We start from the raw sequence: 10,407 nt of genomic DNA, 5'->3' as shown, positions 1-10,407 counted from the left end.
GAAATCCTCATCGAAATTCAGCAGATATGGGCTAGCTCCCTCCCAAAGTTACCCTGTGCTCCCCTTCACGCAGAGATTTTAGGGACAAATGCCAGTAGATCTCTATTGTTCCTGTTCATTCATTAGCTACAACTGATTTTTCTGTTGTGTTCACACTTCAAGGTACGGATAAGCTAGATTCTGGTCACATTGTGCATATCGAAAAAGTAACTATGAGACACAGAAAATACAGATGCATTTTAAATACAAAATAAAATTGCATTCTTTTCTTCTCAGTTTTAAATAATCCTCAGAAGTAAAACATATGTGTTTCCAGGTGATAAACTCCTTTCATCCCATTATCTTTGGGCCTTCCCCTTCCATCTCCATTAGTTGTATCGTTCACGTTTTTACATCTAACCTCCCTGCCCAGCCTTCACTAAATGGACTCAGAAAAAAAACCCTTCTTGTTACTATTTGTCACATTGCCGTTTTCTGTATGTGTACTTCTCATGCCTGCAGCAAGAGAATGATATTTGTGATTAAATCATAAAAGCCTACTTTTAAATTGGCACTCTGTCTCTAGTCCTCCCTTCCACATGCACTACTGCAGATCATGAACGCTGCCTTATAAAGCTTCAAAGAAAAGGAAAGGGTCTCAGTTTAGCTGGAACAATGCGCTTCACAGAGCCACAGCTTTCACTTACCTCCCATGCTGTGGGTTACTATTTGCTTTCCCACACTTCCCTTTGGCCTGCCAGTCTTTGGAGCTGGAATTAAGACAGGCACAAACGGTGATTAAACCTGCTTAGATATCTGAATGAGTGTGATCATCAAAATCATACCTAATGCTTTAGAAGTTGGGGAAAATAAGTCCTGTTCCTCTGAAAAGCTCGCAGTCTAAAGCGTGTTAAAAAGTGCTCAAGGATCATTTTTGCAACAAAATTTGTGGTGCAACTTACTAAAGTCACCTGCTCCCCCTTTGGAAGAGTTCTTGTTTCTCATGAAGCAGGCAAGGTAAACCCAAATCCTCTCCCTGCCATGTGAGATGCTCAGCCCTGTGCTTATAGCCCTGATTTTCTTGTGGCTTTCTTATCCCCCTGACAATGGAGGTCTGTTCTACTTTCTTCTTCTCTCCCAAGTGCTTCAATGGGAAAGCCAAGGTAGAAATCTTAAAACCTCCAACTAGCAGTGATTCTTACCAGAAATCGTCCAGAAAATTCTCTCATGGGTTGGTAACAATCTCTGCCATCGCAGTTTTGAAACTCACCAAGGACTGCTTCTCATTCAAGGACCACATTCACCTACTTTCTTGTCATAAATCAAAGCAATCTAGTGTTATAACCACAAAGTACTTTCAGAGAAAGTAATATGCCTTTACTTCAGCATCAAGTTGTCCTTCTTCTTCTGGCTTCCATCCACATGCAGGAACACTGTCTTCACTTAGCAATGCTTTCGATCCACACTGGGGATACAGGCAAATGGACATTTGCTATGCTTCTACCTACTTTGCACTGAAGATTAAACAGATCAAGCACCAAATGTTGGCCAGTACATTTCCAACACCACTCCTGGGCAGTATTTTCCATTAATCCCCCTTCCTCCTCTTGAAGTCCTACACTGAGCCAGGTACAGAGATGCTCAGCACCCGACTCTTGCAATACCTTCATATCTTGTCAGCAACTGGCAAGGGGGTACCAACAAGTTTCCAGTGCAAAGCTGTTTGGAACTATAATTTGATGAAAACTAGGGATCAGTAGTTCTGTTAGGAAAATAGGGATTTTCCAATGATGAAGCCTCAGTGCAAGGAGAAATGAACTTTCTCAAGATTGTGTGCATATGGTCAGTACTCTCTTAGATGTGGAGGCTGCGTTCACAGCCAGTTTCTGAATCTTGGCAACATCGAGGGGGCAAATAGGTCCAAGCAGAACCAGAGCACAGGAATCAGACGAGACTGCAGAATCTCACCTAGTGCTTGTTCAGAGCCATTGCAATCTGCTTAGGCTGGCCTAAATTCTAATCGTCTTTGAATAACTGAAGAGAAAATTATTGTGGGAGAAGTTTCATGTAACAGGAAATCCAAATGGTCTGCCAGATTTTGGCAGTGCCCTGTTTCTCCATGTAGCTCACAAGTCTCCTCCTATCATTAGCTGCACTGTCAGTCATTGAATAACAAAGTACCTCCAGCACACAGACGGACAGTCCTCTGCTAGAGGCCAAAACAATTGAGTTTCCTACTCCAGAATCTCCAGCAGATCTTTCAGTGTCACCACAGTCTAAATTCTTAAATAATCTTTTTGTTATTCTACTGTCTAAACAAACAAACACAGGACTTTCAAATCAAAACATCTTCTTCTTGGCTAGAATCATTCCCCTTTGACACAATTATAGACTGAAATCTGTTGAGAGAAGAGCAGAAGGGTTATCTGAGAAGGAAACAAAATATCCTCAAGAACTTTGTCTCCTTACTTGGAGAATAGTTTTTTGTTATAATGTTGTATGCTCTGCACAAAATTGGCCAAGTCAGAAAAGCTTCAGCTATGCTTAGGACATTCCCCAAGAGAATGCAGAGAAGGTTAATCCTTCCTGCAGCAACTCATGTGGACCTTCTGAATGCCTGGAAAACTACACAAAATTACCTGAGGCATATATTTACCAGTTTGTATATTCAGCTCCTTTGCTTCCTTTTACTTTAGGGGCATGACAATTAGTTCAGTTACTATCCCAGCTCTGTACGCTCATAAAAAAATCACACCTATTTCACAAATATTCATCCATTGAACAGACTATAGTTGAAAAGAAGGGAACTTTTTGCTCAATTATGAAAAATATAACTTACTTTTTCAAAGGAATTCCTACTATGACATTTGCTGTTTACAGGTTGTAAAATCAAAACTGCCCAGTGAATCTTAAAGGGAAAAAAAAAAAAAAAAAAAAGAAGATTAAAGTATCTTCTCTTAACTTTGTGGAAGAGAAGCTTTTTTGACTTGGCAGCGCAGTACAATGAAAACGAAATCAATGCCAAGTGCCTTATCCTGAACTCTGAATGGGCAAAGTTCCCATTGACTTTCAAGATTTCTTCCCTTGCAAATGGTATTCAAGAACAGCCGTTACATGCATCTAAGGCACATCCACCGCTATGTTCTGTCTCTCCCCTTTGTGTTAAGTAGATGTATAGAATTTTTGAAATCAACACAGCAAGCTGAGAATGATGATGCATGAACTGAATAAGCTGAGTCTTGTACAAAGGGGAAATCCTGAAGGCTTGGTGCAATCACTGCTATACTCTTTCCTGTAGCCTGTATAGAAAAGATGCATAATATTCTTCATGGAGACAAAGAAAAAAGCTCACCGAGGCCAGAAGCCTCAATCAGAAGCCCCAGAAGACATAAATGACAGAAGCTCACAAGTTTTTAACATTGCTTAATTTCCCTCTTATTCCCACGCACTTCTCCACTTATGCCCGACTCTTCTCGAGCTTGGGGCTGCTGAGCACGTGGAACGTACACACAGCAATTTGGGGCTCTGAGAACCTGGTTCACTTTGCATTTCTTTGGAAGCAGCACAGCTTATGCAGTAGCTTATGTTTCGCACTTCTCCCCATCAGCCAAGGTGAGTTTGTACCAATCCACCAGCATGTGAACCACGATCACCAAAGCATAGAAAAAGGTGTAGTGATTTCCAGAAGATGGACTGAGCAAACAGCTGTGGGGCAGTAATGTGTTAAATCCCCCCACCTGCTTCCTCATGTGGACATGAATCAGACTTCAGTTACATTAGCACAAGCATTTTTAAAGCTGGCCAAATCATGCTCAGATTGATTTAACTTAATTTGATGTATTACCAAATAAAAATAACCTGGCATAAATATGGTATAATTGAACTTAGCAACAACAATAAAGATGAGCATCCCGAGCATAAGAAGGACTTAAATAGCATTTAAGTAGTACACAGTTATGGGGGTTTTTTTAAGTCACGGAAGAGGTATAAATACATGTCTCTATGGATTTACTGTGACACCCCTCCCTCATTCACTTGCTCTCTCTCACACACACACACTCGCTTATATGCATTGCAATCTCCCCTGCTGCACTAGGTATGTCTAGATCTCGTTTTAGAAACTGGAAAACTGTGGTATAAACTGGATGAAGAACTTCTGAGGATGTCTTTGAAGGAGGCAAATCTGAAATCCTGTTTACTTGACTACCGAAACAAAGAAGTTGGCTGTGAATGGTATTCACAGCAAAGAATAACTAATTCCTCACCCTGAGAACATTCTGTTGTGAAATAAGTCACTGTGTTGCAATTATTATTGCATCCAGCGGCATCAGTAAAAGCTAACGATGGAGAAGCATATGGGAAAGCATTCTGGAAAACGTAATCTGCATTAACCACTAAATTACCCCACGCAAACAAATTTGCAATAACAGTTCTCCACTCCTCCCCTGAGAAATCTTAAAAGAAATAGATTCAAATTTTCTCTCTTTCTCTTTAAGATTTCTGTGTTCTATCCCTCCAGGTTTACCATAGAAATAATCTGAATCTGCACCATGTAAACTAACTAGTCTTGACTACAATAAATCCAGGACTAAGGTCTGTGTAAGTAGAAAAGAAGCCATATAAGACTCATTTTTGCAGCCATTGGAACAGCAGCAACATTCCAGTCCTGAACATCACCTAACTTCACCTCTTCCACTATATTTGTTCCCGTGAAAGAATTCTTCCCATTAACATCGGAAAAGAGTTAGACAAGCTCCTGTCTTCCTAATGTTCTGAAAAGGTATCTTTCTTAGTCTCATGTTTGATATGGAAAAGTACTGATTTATAAATGCTTTCATAAAATGTTTATATCGATCATACGCCTTTAACTGAAATTAGTATTAATCTCTTCTTACAACAAAAAGTACTAGAAATACAAAAACCCATGGCTCAAAAAATATTCTTCGAATACTCACAGATTCCTTTGTTAATTATTAGAATTTACTCCCTAATCAGACTATCTTGAACTTTTAATTTAAAATATTTTCACCCACCAATTTTTTTGGAAATAAATTAACTTTGCAGCTATTTGGTACAGGAAGGAACCATGAAAACGTAAGCCAATATGCTGGGTTTTGACAGACTAATGCAGCACCAAGTGTGATCTTCCACTCTCGCATTCAGAAAAGTGTTAATGCAAAAGCCTAAATATTGTCATTACACTTAAATGCAAATATTATTAACCTCTCCGTGGCAGATGTTCAGTATTTCTAAGGATAATGAATGCGCTTGCATCTATTCTGGACGTTCTAGAATAAGGCTGTGGTTTTTTAAACTGTACAAATAGTTGCTAATGACTTTCCACATGCAACAATTTAGCATTTCACTTACAGCCCTATCTCACAAAGTGTAGTAGATCTCTGGAGAGAACAATCCTCTGCAGACACATTTTCCACAGAGCCACCGTGTCTTGCACATAACTATAACTTCACCTGCTCTCCCTGAGAATGTTAACGGCTTGATTCGGATCCCTCCCACACAAGCAGGAGTATAAAATCCCTCACAGGCATTGCTCAAAAAGCATTCGGATTTAATGCGTGCAAGATGTATGTCTGTGTCCAGAATAAACTGAAAATCTAAAAATGGAGCTCAGTATAAATAAAACATACTTTCATTAATTCTAAAGGGAAGCTGTTTCTGCATTTGTTCTTGAGGCAAATTTCTTGAGTCCAAGCAAAGGATGTAACAGTGCTCTCTGAAAAAATAGTTTTCAGTCAGTGTCTCCCTCTATGCTGTTGGCGCTCTGATGGAAAACACTCTCGTGTTCAGGGAAGAAGTGGGTGTATCTGTTCTTGTGCTTATGTACAAGATTGGGTTCATTGCTTTCGACTTGCAATGGGTCTCTCCCCCATCCAGTGGTGTGTGCTTGTTTACAAACCTTTCCACAAGCTCTGCCTGCAACTTACGAACTTCAGAATAAAATTCAGCCCCGGGAAGCTGAAAGTTGAGTGCGGGATTTTGTCCGGGCATCTCAAAATCAATAGGTCAGGAAAAGCATCTACAAGCCAAACCAGAAAAGAGCTTTCCGAGAGAACAAGTTAAGTTTATGGAGAGGCATCTCTTTGTGACCCCTCAGGGACTTGTTCACAAACTCTCCTTAGGCCCTGACTTAATACAAACGAGGAGGATAACTTGAAATTAAATTTTGCAAACCTTTGAAGAATGGTGTTTCTCCGCTTTCACGGCAGAGAATTGCCTTCCAGAGAACTCAGATGAAGAGAACAACTACTTATAATGATGCAGCTGCAGTTCAGCTCTGAAGATATCAAATACAATTCCAGTGCTGGCAGGTAGCTCATCTGCTCAGGAGCCCTCACTTTCGTTGGACTTGCACTGCACGCCTCTCTGGGAAGGCTGGGAGAGACCTGTCAAGGAACAGGATCGTCACGCTTGCTCTCCCAGAGCTGGCACTGCCTGTTCTGGAGAGCACTGGGGAGCAGTTTGACCCCCAGCTGAGATGAAACGGGACCTGCTGCTGCCCCTTCTGCATATATCCATGTGCTGTAACAACATCACTGATTTTATCACCTTCTCTCAGACCTCCAGGTTATGGGGCTCCTTCTCCTCAGAGCTAGTAACAGGCACACGCCTACCTGAAAGGTAGCAGTGCAAATAGGAGAAAGCAATGCTACAGATTTACCAGATTTCACTAGAAATGTTATGGAAGGAGTTGAGCTGAGGGTATTAAACACATTGCGTTCTCATTTGCAAAGTGATGACTCCAGATTCCAGGACAGCTGTTCCTGAGCAGAGGGGAGTGTGTGGTGCCAGGAACTTACCACCCGGACCTTCGGGCAGGACAGCCCCAGAGCCTTCTCTGGATAGAGGGCAGCGTGCATATCCCCGGGGTCTCTTCCCGGGTTGAGAACTTGCAGGAGCTGCTCCCGGTGCTCCCACTTCCCCGGGCGGCCAGGAAGGAGCCAGGCATCCCACACCAGAGAGGGAGACTCTCAGCGGAGTTTGCAGAATATTGATTTTGCTCTCGCAAGAGCCGAAGGAGGGCCCTGACTGAGCCTGGACGTGCTTCCCGGCGTGGAACAAGGCAGACACCACCACCGGGACATCCGCGCTGCGGGACAGGGCAGCAGCGCCGGGTGCCGGGCCCGGTCGGCGGGGAGGGTGGAAAGCAGCGGAGAAGAGAAAGCGGCTCCCACCGCCCCCGGCAGGTCTCGGCCGCCGCAAGCGGGCAGCGGAGGGGCGCAGGTTCTCCCCGAAGCCATTGTTCGTAAGGGGATAGCAAGGCAGGCCCCTTTAACCAAAACCAAACCAAGCAACAAAAGCACCCTCCCGTTCCCTTTCCTTCTGTAGTACGATAAATAGCGGAAAGGTTACTGAGAGCAAACGAAACGCAGAGGCTCGATGGGGTGGGGGGCGTTGTGCTGCGAAATGCACTGACCGTCTACAAGGGCGCTCTGGCCGCGGAACAGTTGCCCGCCTCGGGGAGTTCTGAGCCCTCGGAGCCAGGAGCCGAGGGCATGTTCGGGGGTTCGGCCGGGAACATGAATTTTGCTGCGGAGCAGAGGGAGGGATAAGCCGTTTCCTGCTCGGCCGGTGGCTCCGGGGCTCCGCGGGGGCCGCAACGCGGAGCTGTTCCACAGCGCCCGCGGAAATGCAGCCAGGAATAACACGGACCCCTAAAAAAAAAAAAAAAAAGAAACAAACAAAAAAACCCATTTCCCACGCTAAAACCACACTCTTCGACTATACCGAAAAGATTGAATTATTTATTTCCTCTAGGAACTCCTGTAACCATTCATTTTTAATGGAGTCTAATTAAGAGTTCCCCACAACGGGTTTTAATTTTGTAAATATTTCAGATGAGATCGGGTTTCTAGGCAAATCCTACAGAGAAAAAAACAAAACAAACAAAACAACAAAAACGAAACGAGGCGCACACGTGTAACCCCCTTCCCTCCCCGTCGCCCGAGAGAAACCAGCCGGGCGGAGAGGCAACAAGTGGCCGGCGGTCTGGAGGGCAGCGGCTTCAGGAGAACAGCGACGCTTTCCCCGTCCGGGTCCCGCTTTTTCTTTTTTTTTTTTTTTTACGCACTCCCCTTTACCCACCCCCGCCAACATAACACTACGGCGCGGCAGTCGCAGAAACCCAGCCGAAAATCGATGGCAGAGCCGGGCTCCTCGGCCGGGCAGCGGGACCGCAGCTGCTGCGGGGAGCCCGGGGAAGGAGCCCCGGGAAGGGCCGCGCTCCCCGCTCCGCGCAGGAACCCGGCCGCTCGTCTGCTACCGCACAAACCGCCCGGAGACCGCCGACGTGCCTGATATAAAATTTATTGATCTCTCTTCGTTTGGAAGAAGGAAGCAAACGAGGACTTAGGACAGGGAAGGAGCGTTTCGATTTTTTTTTTTTTTTTTTTAAGAAATCCGATAAACAAAACTAAAACGTTTCTTCATCTGATATGTCAAAACATGGTTCACAGTAAAATTCACAAACCAATTTACATAAGTTTACAGCTTAAGAAAAAAAAAAAAACCAAGACACACAACTTACTATAAATAAATGTTTGCGACCCGCACAGCTCTCTCCCACCTCCCCTTTTTATAAGGAACAAAACTCTAAAGTTAAAAAGTCGTGAAAGCTACAGATTGTGTATAGAAACCAAGCGAGGCTCAGTAAGGTGGGAAGAATAAAACACTTAAGAAACCACAACGATAATGTGAACAACTGGGTTTAAAAACATAAGCCCGCCGTTTTCTTGTCATTGCAACGCTAGAAATCAAACTGAAAGATGCAAGACTCTTAAAAACTTCTAAGCGAATACAACAGTGCTCAACCTAGCAGAAAGAAGTTGCCATGGTTTAAAAACTTCACAGCGGCTTCTAGGAGGCAGGAGTCGTGATCTGTTAAAATAACAGCTTACTCAAATATTTTTTTCGTTAAAAAAAAAAAAAAAGACACAACTAACGGATTTCCTTTTTAAAATTTCTCCAAAGTTAGTATTAAGTCTGCTAAGCCGAGCAACACTGTCGCACGTCCCGGTGTAGTCAGGGAGCGGTGGTGGAGTTAGGGATTAAGAGGGGGAGCCCGTCGGAGCAGCCAAGTTTATATGTGAGTTAGTGGTACGGTACCATTCACGCCAGTCCCGGCACTCTGGTAGTGCTGGTGGACGCTGTGTAACCTGCTGCCCTGCAGGGCGGAAGGGTCTGTGGCATCCCCCCCCGGGGGCAGGTACATGCTGATCATATCCCGCAGGTCGCCCAGGCAGGCCCTCTGCGAGTGGGAAGTGATGGCCGGAGGCGGTGAGCTGGGCTCGGATTTCACCACCGAGCCCATGGAGCCCAGGCTCATGGCCGTGGAGGGCTGCTGGCCGTAGGCAGCGGGGGACATGCTGTAGGTGGAGGCGGCGTTCATGTAGGTCTGGGCCGTGGACATCATGGGGCTGTACTGCAGGCCCGTCATGTCGTAGCGGTGCATCTGCTGCAGCTGGGGGCTGTTCATGCCCGGGTGCTGGCTGTAGCCCAGCTGGTCTTGCATCAGTGAGTAAGCTCCGTTGGTCCAGCCGTTCATGTGAGCATAAGTGTCAATCCTCTGCCCCACCCCGACAGGGCTGCTCACCGCGTTGCCTCCCCCCGGGGCCAGCAGATTGCCGGGCAGCGAGTATTTGTCCTTTTTCAGCAAGGTCTTGGTCTTCCTTCGGGGCCGGTATTTGTAATCCGGATACTCCTTCATGTGCACGGCCCGCAGCCGCTTGGCCTCGTCGATGAAGGGCCGCTTCTCGGCGTCACTCAGTAGCTTCCAGTCGGCCCCCAAGCGCTTGCTGATCTCCGAGTTGTGCATCTTAGGGTTCTCCTGGGCCATCTTCCGCCGCTGGCCCCGCGACCACACCATGAAGGCGTTCATGGGGCGCTTCACTCGGTCCTGGTCCGAGCCGGCTCCCGCTCCGTTGCTGGCCCCACCGCCGCCTTTACCGTTGCTCCCCGGAGCGGGGTTGCCCCCGGCGCTGCCCGGCGTGGGCTGCGGCGTCTTGATCTCAGTCTCCAGCATGCTATACATGGCCGGAGCCGGCAAGAGGTGCGCCAGGGTTGCGAGCAGGCGAGCACCAGATCGGAGAGACGAAGTTATAACTAAAAAAAAAAAAAAAAAAAAAAGAGAACCTGCCTGGGCGGCTGCTGCGGAAGGAGGAAGTTTTTCTGCTTGGCGGGCGGAGGCACCGCTTCCCGAGGTGCTGCTGCTGCTGCAGCGGCCGCGCCTGCGGAGCACTTCCCGCGGGCAACGCCAAGCGATGCGCACACCAATCCCGGGGGTATTTGATTGACGGGCTATAAATGAGAGGGCGGCAGCCAATCAGCGAACGGTTCCCGACAGCCCCGACGCCGGTAGCTGACCAGCTGGGCGGGTGGGGGAAGCCAAAAAGTTGGCGTTTCGGGCTGCTG

At 46.1% G+C, this 10,407-nt stretch overlaps 1 protein-coding gene across 2 annotated transcripts; it reads right to left on the bottom strand.

The window, feature by feature from the left end:
* Positions 1–9,076: 9,076 nt before the first annotated feature.
* LOC135993581 (transcription factor SOX-3-like) lies at positions 9,077–10,027 on the bottom strand. Of its 2 annotated transcripts, XM_065643531.1 has the most exons (2): positions 9,976–10,027; positions 9,077–9,936 (listed from the first exon to the last, which is right to left on the bottom strand). In XM_065643531.1, exons 1-2 carry the CDS (start codon positions 10,025–10,027, stop codon positions 9,077–9,079), a joined length of 912 nt encoding a protein of 303 aa, XP_065499603.1. The 2 variants fall into 2 exon arrangements, with proteins under 2 accessions (XP_065499603.1, XP_065499602.1); XM_065643530.1 differs by having other exon boundaries at positions 9,077–10,027.
* Positions 10,028–10,407: the final 380 nt, after the last annotated feature.

The sequence above is a fragment of the Caloenas nicobarica genome, chromosome 12 (assembly GCF_036013445.1).
Source record: "Caloenas nicobarica isolate bCalNic1 chromosome 12, bCalNic1.hap1, whole genome shotgun sequence".
Taxonomy (NCBI): domain Eukaryota; kingdom Metazoa; phylum Chordata; class Aves; order Columbiformes; family Columbidae; genus Caloenas; species Caloenas nicobarica.
Note: the sequence above shows the minus strand (reverse complement) of the source record. Positions and strands in the feature narration are given on the sequence as shown.